Source organism: Lepidochelys kempii, chromosome 1, assembly GCF_965140265.1.
Source record: "Lepidochelys kempii isolate rLepKem1 chromosome 1, rLepKem1.hap2, whole genome shotgun sequence".
NCBI lineage: Eukaryota > Metazoa > Chordata > Testudines > Cheloniidae > Lepidochelys > Lepidochelys kempii.
In genome coordinates this window covers 324,978,781-324,995,602 of record NC_133256.1, presented here as the reverse complement: position 1 = coordinate 324,995,602, position 16,822 = coordinate 324,978,781, and the positions used below count along the sequence as shown (strand labels likewise).

Genomic DNA, 16,822 nt, shown 5'->3' with positions numbered 1-16,822 from the left:
GATGAAAGACTGTCCAGGGGTGTCCTGTTCCAGCAGAATGAGGGATAGGTGCACAGGAAGAGGTACCCTGTCCCAATGGGCTATGTATACAGGGTACCCCCTGTTCCAGCTGGATGGGGCAAAGGAGAGGATCTCTATCAGTAGGATATTAGGGGTAATGTGAGGGCCAGCAGGGGTCTGTTCTGGTGGGAAGGGTGGCCCCCAAGTCAGGAGGGATTTCCCCCCTACAGGACACGGGAGGGGCGGCCGGGCAGGAAGAAGTGTGCCCAGGCGGCATATTGGAGGGTCCCAGAGTGGCTGTTCTGGAGAAATATGGGGGTGGGGGAAGGGGAATCTTGGGAGAACTCTTTTCACAGGATACTAGGTGCTCGTGGGGGGACTGTTCCAGAAAGACAGAGGTCTGTCCCAGCAGGATACGGAAGAGCCTTCCCGAGTAGGATATGGGGGGTTCCAAGGTCCCATGGGCAGGGGCTATTATTAACAAGGGAGATTATCCTAGAGGGATATGGGGTGGCTCAGAGGCGGCTGTCTGGAGGGATATGTGGGAATGGGAGCCTGGGGGGACCACCCTGTGCAATAAGGGGGGTCCCAATGGTGCCCTGGCAAGATGGAGGGGCTGTCCTGGAGAGGTCCCGTGGGAGGTCTATCCCAACAGGATATGGAGAGTCCTGTGGGCGGGAGGCTTTCCCAGAGAGTTGTTGAGGGTTCTTGGGGGACCAATACCAGCGGGATGGGGGCCCTTTGGGGGGAAGGCTGTCCCAAAGGCATGTCGAGGGTTCCTGGGGGACCCGATGAGAGCAGGATATAAGGGGTCTCACGGGGGGCAGGCTGTCCCAAAGGCATGTCGAGGGTTCCTGGGGGACCCGATGAGAGCAGGATATGAGGGGTCTCGCGGGGGGCAGGCTATCCCAGAGGGATGTCGAGGGTTCCTGGGGGACCGATGAGAGCAGGATATGAGGGGTCTCGCGGGGGGCAGGCTATCCCAGAGGGATGTCGAGGGTTCCTGGGGGACCCAATGCCAGTGGGATATGAGGGGTCTCGTGGGGGGCAGGCTATCCCAGAGGGATGTCGAGGGTTCCTGGGGGACCCAATGCCAGTGGGATATGAGGGGTCTCGTGGGGGACAGGCTGTCCCAAAGGAATGTCAACGGGTCCTGAGGGAGCCCCATGCTGGCGGAATCTGTGGAGTCCCGGGGGGAGGCGGTGCCAGAGAAGTATGGGGGGTTCCGTGAGGGGGCTGTACCCAAAGGATATATAGAGTCCAGATGTCCCAACCCGGTGGGACAGAGGGAGTCCCGCGGGGGGTCCCGGCGGAATGTAGAGGAATGGGGGGCCCGGCAGATTATGGGGGAGCCGAGGCTCCGCACTCACTTTTTGTGCTTGTCCCTCCTGCCGGCCGCCGCGGGCTGCTTGGGCCGCCGCCTCCGGGCCTGCAGGGCCAGCACTGGGGAGAAACGGGCACAGGTTAGCGGGCGCGCGCGGTACTTTCCCCAGCCCCCACCCCCGAGGAGCCGCTGCCGCTGCCGGGCTCCCGCCGCCGGCCAGGACGGTACCTTTTCGGGAGCTCATCGCTCTGCCCCGCCGCCGGCCCCTCACCCGCAGCCAGGCGGGTCCGAGCGCCGGGCACGGAGCAGGACCAGCAGCAGCAGCCGCCCCTCCAGCGAGCGCGCAGGCGCGGCCTCCCCCCGGCAGGCCCGGCGAAGGACAGAAGGGGCGGGACGGTGAGAGGGCGGGCCGGTGCCGCCCAGGCCACGGGTCTCCAGCGCCCTCCCTTCCTTGCTGGCTTCCTTAGTGCCGCCAAGCCTTGCCCAGGGTCCCGGGAGCGACGCCTCGCGTCCCCAGCGGGGGCCGGGGCCCTTGGCGCTGGGCACTGTACGAAGAGGCAGGTCCTGCCCAAGGGACCTTACAAACAAGGCAGAGGAAAGAAGCCCAGGCTGCTGCGGGGAAGCTACTCGCCCCACCTGGCCCATGGGCTCACAGCCAGGAACAGAACCCAGCTCTCCCACCAGCGAGCCTGGTACTCTGGCTGCTGGACCCCAGTGTTTCCCTCTCTTCACCACTCCCTCCTTCATATTAGAAGAGGTTCTAAGCAGTGCTCTCATATTCATGTTTCCTAACACCCTCCAATATATATGCCTGCAACCTTTTTTGTTTTGTTTTGAGAACCTCTAACACCTTCATTGCTTACAGCTGGACTTGGATTTTGGCAGGGGAACTGCCCTGAGGTCAGAGAGGTGCCTTTTGCTAGTGAGATGAGAGTTGGCCTAGTTATAAACTGTTGAAAATTACCCCTTTTCTCTATGTGGTTTGTGTAGTAGGGCTTGATTTAGTAGTATGCCCCAAACCCTGAGCTGTGTGAATGCCCTCAGTTCAGTATTACACATACACAGCTCAAACACTGCATGAGGCATAGGCGCCGACTGCTACTGGCCCCGGTGGGGGCTCCACCACCCTCTGCTCCCAGCCCTGCCCTAACTCCACCTCTCCCACCCCCATTCCAAACCCTTCCCCAAAGTCCCCGCTCCAACTCCGCCCCCTCTCTGCCCTATTCTGACTCCTTCCCCAAATCCCCGCCCCGGCCCCACCTCTTCCCCTGAGTGTGCTATGTTCCTACTCCTCCCCACTCCCTCCAGGAGCTTGCTACAGCTGTTTGGCAGCAGCAAGCTGGGAGCTGGCGGAGGAGCAGGGACGTGGTGCGCTCAGGGGAGGAGGCAAAGGAGGAGGTGAGGTGGGGAGCTTGCTTGCCGGTGGGTGCAGAGCACCCACTAATTTTTCCCCATGGGTGCTCCAGCACCTATGGTATGAGTCACAAATTGAACTGGGAACTCCGAGGAGCAGAGGGTCCTCCCAGCTGCTGCCAGTTTAGCTGTGGTAGTATGACAGGGAGAGAAAAACCCTGCCCATTTCCTTCTTGGGATATCACATGAAGAAAGAACTGGACAAGAACCCCAAAAGAGGAGACCATGGTGCATAATGGAAGTTGTAGTCTGATGAAACAGCACAGCTTATAGAGGAGACTGGGAACATGGGGTACATGGACTAACACTCCCATAAGGCAGTGTGGTGGCATTTCTGAATTTAAATCTTTTGGTTTTCTATTTTTTGCCAAAAAGTCAAAATTTTCCATGGGAGGGGGGGAAAAACATTTGTTAAACAACTCTATTCATGCATAAGTCACCCACTATTTCAAAGTGTTATTCAACCTCCTCTAGTGGGGCAGGTTCATGTAGGAAAACGTCTCCTCTGTTAAAAGAAAAGGAGTACTTGTGGCATCTTAGAGACTAACCAATTTATTTGAGCATAAGCTTTCGTGAGCTACAGCTCACTTCATCGGATGCATACTGTGGAAAATACAGAAGATGTTCTTATACATACAAATCATGAAAAAATGGGTGTTTATCACTCCTCTGTTACACTCCCATGTAACAGTTAGCTGGTGGATCAAGTGGTGGAACTCTGTACTGTACTACTGAAGGTTCAGTTTTCAGACACTGCTGACACATGATGGGGGACAGCTCTGCATAACTAAAGCTGATGCTGATCAACACAAGATCTGCCACTGCCAACAATACATGACTTAATCAGAGATGAAGTACCCGATATAATGTTAATCAATGAGACCTGTCTTGATGACACTGCAGGCCCTGTGCTAGCCCACCTCACCCCTCGCCCCCAGGATATTGAGTACACCACAGATCTAGATAGGATAAGAAAGCAGGTGAGAACTGCATTCATCATCTCTGCAAATATCAAAAGCAAGAGAGGTGCTTCAGGTGACATAAAACAACTTAATTTTAATTCATTCATCTGACAATAGAAACCAGAGCCAAAGCCAACATAGATTTTATGCTTATTTACAGACCACCGCAGACAAAAAGATCCATAAAAAAGTTCACTGACAGCTTGTCAAGTGATGGTGAAATACCCCACATTTGTCATCCTGGGAGATTTCAGTGCTCACACTGACAAGGTTGCAGATACAAAACCCTCAACATTCATCTCACTTGTCCCACTAGGACTTTCACAGGTCATCTCTAGTCCAACGCACACAGCTGGTCAAACCCTGGACATGATCTCCAGCCTAGATATCATGATAGAAGACATTACAACCCAGCCAGTGTCTTGGCCACACCATCACCCCATTAAGGGAGTGGGAAGAGACCGTCTAGCACCAAGAAAGACCAACGATCCTGATTTAACCTTAAGGACTCCAACAAATTCCAAAACCTGCCAAAGGACAATGAGTCAAAGACTTGGTGAAACATTACCATTCTACAGTGCTCTCAGCCATTGACACACTGGCCCTACAAATGGCCCCTTCTTCGCCATCATTCACACAGATTCCCCTTGGTTTTCAGATATTCTGTGTGGGTGAAGAGAGGGGGCAGAAACTGAAGCACTGGTGGCTGAAAACAAAGGCTGATTCAGACAATATGAAACAACAAATTTTTCAAAGCCTATGCTAAGCCTGTATTACTGGCCAAGAGAATTTTCCTATTGGTCTCTACTGAGGCTGCCAAATCCTGCCACAAGGAGCTATCCACAGTGGTAAATTGCTTCATTAGTCCTGAGTGCCTACACTCTGCATCAGAGCTTAGCACCAAGCACTGCAAAGAACTATCATCCTACTTTGCTGAAAAGATCACGCACATTCAGGAAGCCTTGTCAAACAGAGATATGTCCTCTCGGCATGCACCCATCCACAAATAGCCCATCTGCATTCTCAGAGTTTAATACATCCACTCATCAAGATGTTCTGGATACCTCTGTTACCCTAACAGCATCACAATGCAACAACAAGCTAATACTGATCATTAATATTATTGTGTGGTATATGTATGGAGGATAATTACAAACATGCAAAATTATGTTATCAAACTGTGCCTGCCAGGAAGGGCTAAAGTTACCACATTCTAGACAAAGAAATGTGGTTCTGCCACCTTGAAGGTATTTCCAAGGTACATCAACAGACTGGTATGCAATTTACATAGAAGGTAAACAGGACCATCAAGCTGATAGGGTGAGGAGACTTCCCTCTGCTGTGATGCTCAAAGGTTGAGTTTTCAGAGAACAGATCAATTTGCATTTTAGCAAACACCTGCAGGAGAATAAACCAACATGGAACTTCCTTCACCACCAAACTCCATGTTGTCTTCCTCAAAGTTTAAATGAACTTTACTTTGGGGGTTAATCTTTGGAAGAATCCATTTCAAAGGTGCACAGAACCACAGGTTATCTGTTAAAGATGACAAAGGAACCGAACACTTTGGACTTTGTGGGAGATTCTGAGCAAAGGGGTGGTCAGCCCTCTAACTGGAAGGTAGAGTGGTAAGGAAACTACCTTGAATGAAGGCTGTACCTAGTTTTGTTGAGTCTTAGCCTCTAGAAAGCATTTGTCACTTTTATTTGCTTGTAACCATTTCTAACTTAATATTTTAACTGAGTGTAAAGGATAATCTTCTTTTGTTAATAAATTTGTTTTACTGTTAATCTAAACAAACCCAGTGCTGTGTTTGATTTAAAGTGAATGTTAACTCCAGTTAATGTGGCAAGCTGGTGAGTATTGTATCTTCAAAGGAAGAAACAAACCTTAATATCTTTCTGCATGGTTCAGGAGAGGGATAAACATTGCACAGTACATGATTTGGGGAAAATTTGGGACTGGGGATTGTTGGGGTCATCTTGCCAGGTGTAACAAAGGCTGGTGGAGGCCAGAGTGTGGCAGTGGCATAACAACCAGGCTACTGGAATCAGAACTCCTGAGTCAGAGCTCCTTAACACAGAGACCCTCAGTGCATACTTGTATGCTGTCTGGAAGCATCCATACAAGAGAGTTATAGCAGCAGAGCATTTTGGGCACTCAGGGTTACAGGACAGGCAGTGACAAACTCCTCCCTTGTCTAGATTGCATTCAAGAATATGACAAACTGTCACAGGGCAGCCCCTCCTGGAGCACCCTCCTGCAGCAGGCAAAAGCAAAGTAGGTGTGCCTGTTTCAGTTTTATTTCTTCAGACACTCGAGAAATAATCCAAACCAGCTTCTCAAGTATAAGTATAGCCCTTGTGGAGGTCATTTATTACAAAAGTCCAGTGCACATAAATCATAACAAAAGTCCCAAAACCATAGTCCAGAATTCCCCTAAGTCATCTAAACAGTACATGCAAAATATAGCCCCAGCATCTCTCACCATATCCTGGTTCTCCAACACAGCCCTCTCCTGTCCTTGTAACAGGACAGCCATCCTAGACCTTCCAACTGGAGGGAAACCCCACTCTTCCTGGCAGGACCCCTCTACTTTCCTCTCTGCTGGGAGCATCCTTGCCAGGGGAGAATCCCTCATATGCCCTTGTGGCTTCTCTGGGTCTAGCTCTCCGGCACTGGAGATGTCAGCTGGTAAGCTCCTTCACTGGTCCTCTGCCTTTAGCCCTCTCCAGCTCTTGGCTCTGGCTTAGAGCTAGCAGGTAACTCCCTCTGCTGCTCCTCCTGCCTTGAGCCTTCTCCAGCCCTCTGGCCCTGACTCTCTGGCTTGGGGATACCAGCCAGCAGACCTCTCCTGCTGGTCTTCTGCCTTCAGCCTTCTCCTAGTTCCCAAACATACAGCCTCCTAACCAATTCCTTCCTCTTTCCAGGGAGGGCCTGCTGAGAGCTTCCTGCTGTCCGTAGCTTTCCCCAGTGACCTCCTCCTCCAGGTTCCTGACTTTTTTGACTGACTCCCCCTCACTGGGTCTCTTCCTGACCTTTTATAGCCCCCATGTGGTGCCCCACCCTCTGAACTGGACAAATGGGAGCACCTGATCTGCCACGGGAGTGCTGGACCTAGTTCATTCACATAGCCAGCCTCCCTGTGCAGGGGCGGCTCTACCAATTTTGCCACCCCAAGCAGTCGCTGCCAAATTGCCGCCATGCCTGGAAGAGCAGCGGTGCTGCCGCTGAATTGCCGCCGTGGGACACAGACTGCCGCCCCATTCTAAATGCCGCCCCAAGCATCTGCTTGGAAAGCTGGTGCCTGGAGTCGGCCCTGTCCCTGTGACAACACTCTAAAGGAGTCCCAACCCAAGACCTGTGAATCCAATTAATGCCCTTCCTGGCTTGTGAAAGAGAGTCATGAGCAACTGGTACAGCTCCTGATCAAAACAGCCAACACCTCATTCAGAGGAGGAGTTTTCCCTTCCTCCTTCAACACACACTAGTCCAACGAACAGTGAAGAAACCCCCTCCAGCTGCTTCAGTCCTAGCTGACTATCACCCAGTGTCAAACCTGTCATTCCTGAGCAAGCTCATAGAGAAGCTAGCCAAAGGCCAACTAAAGCCAACATTCTAGTTGTGGCACAATCTGGATTGAAGCCAAAAAACCAGAACTGAAACTACTTTAATGGCACAGATGGATGATCTGCTCCTATTAATGGATACAAGACAGACATCCATTCTCATCCTCTTGGACCTCTGCAGTGTTTGACACTGTTAACCATGAGATACCACTGTCTCGCCTGAGACAGGTGGCAGGAGACCAGGGTAATGCACTAAAATAGTTTGAGTCTTTCTTAGAGAGAAGCACCCAAACAGAACTGATTGGAAACTGGACCTCCACCACTAGACCCCTCACTTGGGTTCTACAAGGGTCAGTTTGCTCTCCAACCCTTTTCTACATCAACCACTAGCTGAACTGGTCAGATGAAATGCGTGCAATGCCAGCAATATGCAGATGATATGCAGTTCTAGCAATATGTATACGATACCACATACAACTACACCACTATCACCAAGATCGCCAAATGCTTGGATGAGATCAGCTCATAGACTAAGAACAGCTGGCTGAAAGTGAACCTGAGCAAAATAGAAGTGATGCTGGTGGGCAGAGAATAATATTTTGAGGATTTTGCAGCCATGGTGCAGTCTCTTTTGACTGAAGGTTCACATCCACAGTTGGTTGATTCAGTTCATAGTTTAGGAGTCCTCTTGGATTCCTCGCTAACTTTGAGCTCTCACACCACAACAGACACAAGTAATGCTTTCTGTCATCTCCAGGTGGTTAGGAGACTCTATCCCACCTGGCAGATGAAGACTTGGCTCCAGTTGTTCATGCCTCCTTATATCACCTCTCAGCTGTACTACAGCAATGTGTTATACCTTGGCATGAAACCATCAGCATTTCAGAAACTCCAATTAGTACAAACACTGCAGCACCTCCCCTGAGAAACACAGGCTACTGTGAGCACATGACACCTGTTCTCCACTGACTTCCCACAGAATTTTGAATGAAGTTCAAGGTCTCTGTCCTTATCTTCAATGTGCTCCATAGTCTGGTACCAGGATACATAAAAGATCATTTAACAGTTCTTGGACAAAAACCCTGGTCAACAGCTTCTCTCCTGTGGCACAGTGGAATTCTCAGCAATACGAGTAAAACTGATCTGTGTGGGAGGCAGAACCTTTGCAGGTGGTCTGAGAGTGTAGAATGAACGCCCCTAGGAACTAAGGACTATCACAAACCTGACTACTTTCCAGTCCAAGTGCAAGGCATTTTTTTACCTTGCCTTCTCTAATATAAACACATAGCAACTAGTATATTTAACAAAAACAAACTGCCAAAACAAGACACTGCACCTCACATGCTTCTCCCTCTGGGGAGTGGATGAGAGAACAAATACCACATGACATATGTATAGTCACATTGCTTAATGCATTGCTTGAAGGCCCTCATATACTATGGTGATAAGTGCAGTATTCAAACCTATATAGAATAGAATTTACTTTAAAAAAACACCTAGGAAATTTCATATAAGAAACTATGTTAAAAGAATGTAATTAAGGTTGCAAACTCAAACATTCAAAAGCTAGGAAATGCTAGATTTAATGTACCCTGTGCTCCAATACTCTTCTTTATATATCATATTAAATGAAGCAAAGCCCTTTCATTGTTCTGCCTCATTCCATATACACCTTATGTAGCATTGGTCAATGATCTTCTAGCAATGGAGAAAGATCAGGTGTTTACACTGATTCTTTCAGATCAGTTTCCTTTAATAATACTAACCATGCAGTGTTGCTGACACATTTGCCAATGCCAACAGAGTTTAATGGGGTCACTCGAGTCATCCTTTCTTCTGGAGAGGTCCCGAAGAGTGACATTGGGCACTTATTCATCCACACCAAGTGTCAATCATACCGGGTTACACAAGATTCCATCTTGCCATATTTCCCGTTGAATATACATACGGTTGTGAGGAGTAGTGAGGAAGTATGGCTTGCAGCATCTTCAGTATCCTGGTGATAATTAACTCTAAATAACACAGTATTGTCAACTCCTGTGAATTCATTGTAAGTCTCGTGATATTTGGTATTTTCCTTAAAACTCAGCTTCTGGATTCATGTGAGTACATTAGAATCTAAGCTTTAACTTTTTAAAAGTACATTTTTAAAAGGTTGAATAGAAAAGTTTGAAAATGGTAACCCTAAAGGCTCCAAAGCAAGAGGGCGAATAAAAAAAGACCACAAAGATATTCTTTCTGGGAAGGCTGACTCATTTTTTAATGCTTGCGGTTGGCAATACTGTAACTAAAAGTCAGAGGGAATCCATGCAGGGGTTGGTAAATTGTAGGGTAGAAATGAGGTCGGGGCCCACATCATCCTTTCAGCCGCTCATGTGCAGTTCCCATTTACTTCAATGGGAGCTGACCATGTGGAAGTGATGGGACAACTGGGTCTTAGTGTGACAGTTTTCAGGGTACCCAAGACTGTGGGTCACTTTGTTAGCCACCTGCCTCCACCATGAGGGAGACTTACTTGTGCTCAACTGGGTGTCAACTCCCTGACAGCACCAGACTGTTAGCTATCCATGCACTCTCCTCTGAGGTATGCCAGGCCTTACTTTGCCTTGCAGGTTAACAATCGGTGTATCCTAGTCCTCAAGTTTCTTTGAACCATTCCCCTGTAGCGTCCAGCCCCTTCTCCTCTGAACACACACAGAAATACCAGGTCACCTGTTCCCAAAGGAGCAATGTATACAGAAGATTGTATGACTTAACTCAAGATAAGCTCTTTGCTTAATGCCACAGAACTGAGATATATTTATAGTGAAAACAACAATACGTTTATCAAAATTTCAAGAGCTAGTGAGTAAGTATAATGGAAACAAAAGTGTTACAGATAAAACAAAATCACAGAACATTTTCTAAAACCTAAACTTAACACGCTAACCTCCTATCTAAAGGATTTTATCTCACCCCATATGTCCTCTGCAGCAGTTCAACCAAGTCTGGTTGAGATCCTGTTTTCATTAATGTAAACACCCCCCCCCCACAACTGGCTCACAGCTGCCATTGACTCTCCACCTCTGCTGCCACACTGTCTCTGCCACTGGCTGCCATCCTGCTGCTACTGCTCTCAACTACCACTGTCTCTCTGCCCCTGGCTGCTGCTGCAACATTGCATTCTGAGGTTCCATCATTTACCCTAGCTCTAAATTATTTCAGCAGATAGTAGGGAACCTCACTACCAATGCAACTTCTGTGTTGCCTTTCACTGTTCCCACACCACACGTAAAACTTACCCCCAAGATGTACTCAATAATGAGGATAGCACTAGGAATCACTAACTGAAAAACAAGAACTTTTAACTGAGCCTAATCAACTCTATCATTATGCTGAAGAAGAGCAAACCAAATAGTATCTAGAACTCTTTGGGTAGATAACATACCACCACATAAAAATATTTACCCCTATCCACCCTTATCTTCCATTGGAGTTGGCATCCCTTCCCCCTGCTCAGCAAGTGAGGTTAGGGTTATGGTGACCCTCACTATCAGGGCATAGTTCTTTACTGCCCTTTACTCATACAATAAGGGTAACATCATTTAATTATCCCTGCATTCAAAGTGATTTGTAATCCAAAACCAGCCAGAATTGATCATTTTGGCAAAGCAGCTCCATCATGCTGCGACCTAAGCAGAATAGGTGTGTCTATGCAAACAAGGTCTGCTCCTGAAGTCCTTTCCCCCACTGTGTCACTAGATGTCAGGGGAGAGCTCATTCAGACCCTGATTAAATGTTCAGAAGAGACAAAGGGTACACCTTGATACCAGAAAAATAAGGTAGAAAGCTGATCGGTTAAATCTACTTTTAGATGATATATACAATATCTTTTATTTGTAAACAGTAAACCTTCTGTGTAAGGTGAATATAATAACATTGCACAAGACAGCTTCCTGGAGACTGGTATACTAGAGAACCTTTTACCTGTATTATATTATTATTGGCTTATAGCAAGAAACCTGATTGACATTTGTTATTTGGTCTCTTTAGCATGTCATACAGTTTATACAATTGTACAATTTATCAACACAAAGGATGGGTATAATATACTCACACACAAATATTACTAAATAAATGGGAGAACTGGAAATGTATGCATGTGCACAGAGGAGTATAACATGGACTTAACTAAATTAGGAGGTAAATTAATGGTAATAGTGGGAAAATATGGAAGGATAATCATATGGACTTCAGTGCAAACACTTAAGCTTGTGTAAAACTTTACTCATGTAAGTAGTCCCCTGAAGTCAAAGAAACCACTCACATGAGTAAAATTATGATGGCCCAGATCCACAAAGAGACTTGGGCATTGCAATGCTCAACAACGCAACACTTAACTTTTAGGCACCTAGAAGATCACAAGAATAACACAAAAAGAAAAGGAGTACTTGTGGCACCTTAGAGACTAACCAATTTATTTAAGCATAAGCTTTCATGAGCTACAGCACACTTCATCGGATGCATGGGTCGTCCTTCAGAATAGGCTGTAGATCCTTGATGATGCACTGGAGAGGTTTTAGTTGGGGGCTGAAGGTGATGATGTTCTGTTATTTTTTTTGTTGGGCCTGTCCTGTAGTAGGTAACTTCTGGGTACTCTTCTGGCTCTGTCAATCTGACCCATCACTCTCACAGATCTTGGGAGACAGGCCAGTCCTTGCTTACAGACAGCTCCCCAACCTGAAGCAAATACTCACCAGCAACCACATACCACACACTAAAAACACTAACCCAGGAACCTATCCTTGCAACAAAGCCCGTTGCCAGCTGTGTCCACATATCTATTCAGGGGACACCATCATAGGGCCTAATCACATCAGCCACAATATCAGAGGTTCGTTCACCTGCACATCTACCAATGTGATATGTGCCAGCAATGCCCCTCTGCCATGTACATTGGCCAAACTGGACAGTCTTTATGTAAAAGAATAAATGGACATAAATCAGACATAAAGAATTATAACATTGAAAAACCAGTTGGAGAACACTTCAATCTCTTTGGTCACTCGATTACAGACCTAAAAGTAGCAATTCTGCAACAAAAAAAGTTCAAAAACAGACTCCAACGAGAGACTGCTGAATTGGAATTAATTTGCAAACTGGATACAATTAACTTAGGCTTGAACAGAGACTGGGAGTGAATGGGTCATTACACAAAGTAAAACTATTTCCCCATGTTTATTCCCCCCTCACACACCCCACTGTTCCTCACACGTTCTTGTCAACTGCTGGAAATGGCCCACATTGATTATCACTACGAAAGGTTGTCGTCCCCCCCAATCTCCTGCTGGTAATAGCTCACCTTGCCTGATCACTCTTGTTACAGTGTGTATGGTAACACCCATTGTTTCATGTTCTCTGTGTATATAAAATCTCCCCACTGTATTTTCCACTACATGCATCTGATAAAGTGAGCTGTAGCTCATGAAAGCTTATGCTCAAATAAATTGGTTAGTCTCTAAGGTGCCACAAGTACTCCTTTTCTTTTTGCAGATACAGACTAACACGGCTGCTACTCTGAAAAGAATAACACAGCAATCCACAACGCCTGAGTTAGGAGCCTAGACACCTTTACAATGAATGGGGAAAGACAGGTGACTTAAAATGCAATTCACACAACCAACATGCTAGGTGAGGAGTCACCTAAAGTAGTCAATGGGATATGCTGGTAAGAAGGGTGTGTGCTAAGCCCTGCCCCTTTCTCAGAATTTGGCCTCTTAGTTCAAGCTTCAGGGAGGCACCGAATCTCTGCTAGTGATTCATGAACTGGGGAAAATAGGTGTTTGGGTGCCGAAATCTCATGTAGGCCCAGGCCCAATCCCATAGGCATGCTCAGAAGCTGCCTTACTTCACACAAAACAGCCAGGAGGGAGGAGGACAAAAACAGTGAGGAAGGAGGAGGACTTCCCCTGTGTTTTAACCACTGGAATATAGAATCATTCAAACACTTTTCCTTGCCCAATTAATATTTAATTATTCAATTAAAGTGGAACAACTTCAATAGGACATCTTGCAGGAGTCCCACATCAGAATATCCCATAGCCTAGTGCACTCACCTGAGAGGTGACAGAGCTCTATTCAAATCCCTTCACCTCAGGCAGAGAGAGAACTTGAAGCAGAGTCTCCCATCTCCCAGGTGAGTACCCGAACTACTGGGCTAAATGTTATAATGTCCTCTCCCCTGCCCCTAGGCTTTTTTGTGTGGAGTTAGCCTCTGAGCACACCGACCCAGTTAGAAGGGACAACAGTTAGTAACAATTATCTGTAGAGACCCACGTATTTTGCAAATGTGAAATAAAACAAACAAAAAAAAATCTTGCCCTGCAGCAGCAGCTCCTGCCACTTCTGTCCTCCAGGGCTCGGCCCTGCTACCCATTACACACATTGTGACCTAGCACATGGGGTCACAGCATCACTCAGGTTTGGCCCAGCTGCTCCTCCATCAGAACAAGGGGGTGGCCAGGCCAAATTTGAGTGAGTAGCACTGTGACTGTCTATGCCTGGTTGCACACCTGGAATGGGGAGCCAGGCCCAGCCCTGGAGGACAACAGCCACCACTACATGATGAATGTAGGTTGGGCTCTCTTTGCAACCCCTCTCCCTGACCCCACCCCACCCTGGAGCCCTTCTCAGGGACAGGACCCAAGACCCTCTAGATCCTCCCATTGCCAAGGGCCAGGACCTGACCTCTCCCCCCACCCTACACCCCCAGGGCTTCCTGCAATACAATGCAATAAAATTAAATTCCCACAAAATAAAACAAAAAAATTATCAAAAAAACCACACACACACACACCATGGGGCCCTAGTTATTTGTCAGTTTGTATGGATATGGGAGTGGGGAGGAGATAGACATAAGCTGTGAGGTACATTTTATATGTTTCTTATGCTCAATAGTACAGTTTGGACAAGAAGTCTGAACCCATAATGTCTGGGTTGTTTTCTTTTCATCTAACCTTGATACATCTGATTTATACCGGGAGATTTCAGTTATTTGGATATACACTGGGATAATTTTTTTATGCAAGGAACAAATCTAGCAGTAGTTTTGTTAATGTGCTCTGTTTACTTCCATTCTGAGGATATTACAAGACCCATACTTGAGCAAAGGGATGTTAAAAGCCTTTTGCCCCAGAATTCTGTTTTATTTACCAATTAATTTCAGTACTGTTTTTCTCAGTGTGCAGTAGCATGGTCTACGGAAATAACTGACATCTTGGTCTGTGAACCACACACAAAGTCATGGGATCTCCGCATCAGCTTCCTCTTGGCACTGGCCATCGACCATACTAGGAGGAAGAAACTGGATGGGGGTGTGCTCTGCGACTGTGGAGCCTATTTCCATTCCCTTCTGAAGTCACGCCTCCGAACACAGTTCCTCTGGGCGGCGTCTGCTAGCCTCATTTGAGGACCAGTGGGCACTGTCCAGGGCTCTCTGCTCAGTGTGCCCCTCTGGAACCCTGGTTATAAACCTATGACCCTCACTCCCATTCCTGTTCTTTCATTTGTTGTCTCCTGGAATCAACTGATCCCTGTGCTTTTCCTGGTCCTTCCCCTCTGAAAGGGGAGATCCTTTTAGTGTACTTGCTGGAGCCCCTTTGGGGATCTATCTATTTGGGGAACCAAATAGACCTAGCACTGAGAGATCAGGATATTAGCCAAGGTCACTGTCACACTGCTGCTATTGCACAGAACGGAACTAACAAGAATAGGAAAGAAACATAGCAGGAGAGGGAAGAAAGAAAACAGGGGTGGTGGAAGGAAAGAGACAATGCAGAGAAAGGGAGTTTCCTAAATAAAGTAGGGATCTCATTAACATTCAAATCCAACTCTCTCTCCTCCTCTATGTTGTTTGTCTCCTTTTCTTTCATTTCTCTTGTGTCTTAATAGTATGATATTTCTGTTTGCATGCTGACAACTAGTCTATCATTTTCTTGTTCTTCACTTAACATGCTTTTCTCAAGCTACAAGCCTACTTGCTTGTATAGTCTGTGAACACACAAGAGAGAGGACAATTCTTAGCTTGATTTTGAACAACACAGATGACAAATGTGGAAATAGGAAGTATTAAGCAACATTAACTGATTATTTAGGTTTGCAATCAAAGCTAAAGGATTTGTTAGCCCTCCAATGCATGTGTGTAACTGCAATTAACATTAATAGGAGCAATGCACACATATGTTCAAACTACAAATTGGAAACACAGAAATTTGCCGTTTCAGTGTTGTGAGTTGAGAAAAATGTGGCAGGAAGTGCTAGGTAGAATTCAATAAACTAAAGCAGGAAGCCAGAACTCCTTAGTTCAAATCCTGGTCCTACCACTGACTTACTGTGTGCCTTTATGCAAGTTTCATGACTTGTCTGTGACTCATTTTATAGGTGCTAGCTCTATGGATGCTCCACGGCTGGACAGTCCTGATATTTGGGGCTTTTTTTTATATGGGCTCCTATTACCCCCCACCCCGTCCCGATTTTTCACACTTGCTATCTGGACACACTAGTCAGCCTATGACTCATTTTCTTTATCTGTAAAGTAAGGATAATAAAATGTACCCACAGGAGTGTTGTGAGGATTATTAATATTTAAGAGCTCTTAAATTGCAGCTCACCATGTAAATGGCAATAATAATGACAGAGAAAGACCTACAAAGTACTAAATAGTATGAAAATTATTAGTGGAAACAAACAAACAAAGAAAAATAGAAATAGTTTTTTAAATGACTCTGAAGGCAGGTATCTAATAGTAAATATCACAAAAGGTAGATCAAAGTACAGAGTTTAAGGCATAAATCCCCATACAGTGAGGCTAGAATCCATCCTTCATTGTGGACAAAGGCTACTAGGTGAATAAGACAGGGCAAAAGGTGTCAGTGGTCCTGAAAAACATGTCCCAAAATTAAAAGATCACGTGTTATAAAAAATCACTGAAGTTGATTCAGACCATTAGGATTAGATTTCAAAAGGGCTCAGCTCCCATTCAGGCACCAAAATAAGGACTTGTCTATGCACCATTGTAGCTATATTGCTGTAGTTCACTGGTACAAACCCAGAGTGTAGATGCATTGCACGGGTGTAACACAGGGCTTGCACTGGCATGATCTACCCCATCTTCAAATCAGGATTAGTCAAACCATTGCAGCACTTCCACATTAGGGATTTGCATTCGTGTTAGATAAACTGGTGCAAAAATCCCAAATGTATACAAGCCCTAATCAGCCAGACTTTCAAAATATCTGTGCATATTGGATACTGAGTTCTTTTGAAAATCTGCCGATAAATGTGACAATGGGTGTTGATAGATGCTGAACAGTTTGGAAAATCTAACCTTTATTTAGATACCTGAAGGAGTGGGAGCTAAGCCCCTTTCAAAATCTGTCCCCATGTGTCTGCCCAGAGTAACAACTGAACAATTACTATCTGTGTTCTGTACTCGATTAGCCCAAGGTGTGTCAATCTAAAATGAGCCATATGGCACATGGGAAGTCTCTGACTACCTCCACCTGTTCTCCAGACAG

At 46.4% G+C, this 16,822-nt stretch overlaps 1 protein-coding gene across 6 annotated transcripts in view; it reads right to left on the bottom strand.

The window, feature by feature from the left end:
• Nucleotides 1-1,689, bottom strand: part of SRPK2 (SRSF protein kinase 2) — a 310,240-nt gene extending 308,551 nt beyond the window's left edge. For 2 of the 6 annotated variants that reach the window (XM_073328503.1, XM_073328508.1), the window contains exons 1-2: nt 1,553-1,689; nt 1,371-1,443 (exon numbers count right to left, since the gene is read on the bottom strand). In XM_073328503.1, coding sequence (XP_073184604.1) covers nt 1,371-1,443; nt 1,553-1,568 — 89 coding nt within the window. In that variant the 5' untranslated portion in view covers nt 1,569-1,689. Of the gene's footprint in view, nt 1-1,370; nt 1,444-1,552 lie in introns of those variants that run through there. The other 4 variants (XM_073328505.1, XM_073328513.1, XM_073328511.1 and 1 more) reach the window with 2 other exon arrangements.
• Between the last annotated feature and the right edge of the window lie 15,133 nt (nt 1,690-16,822).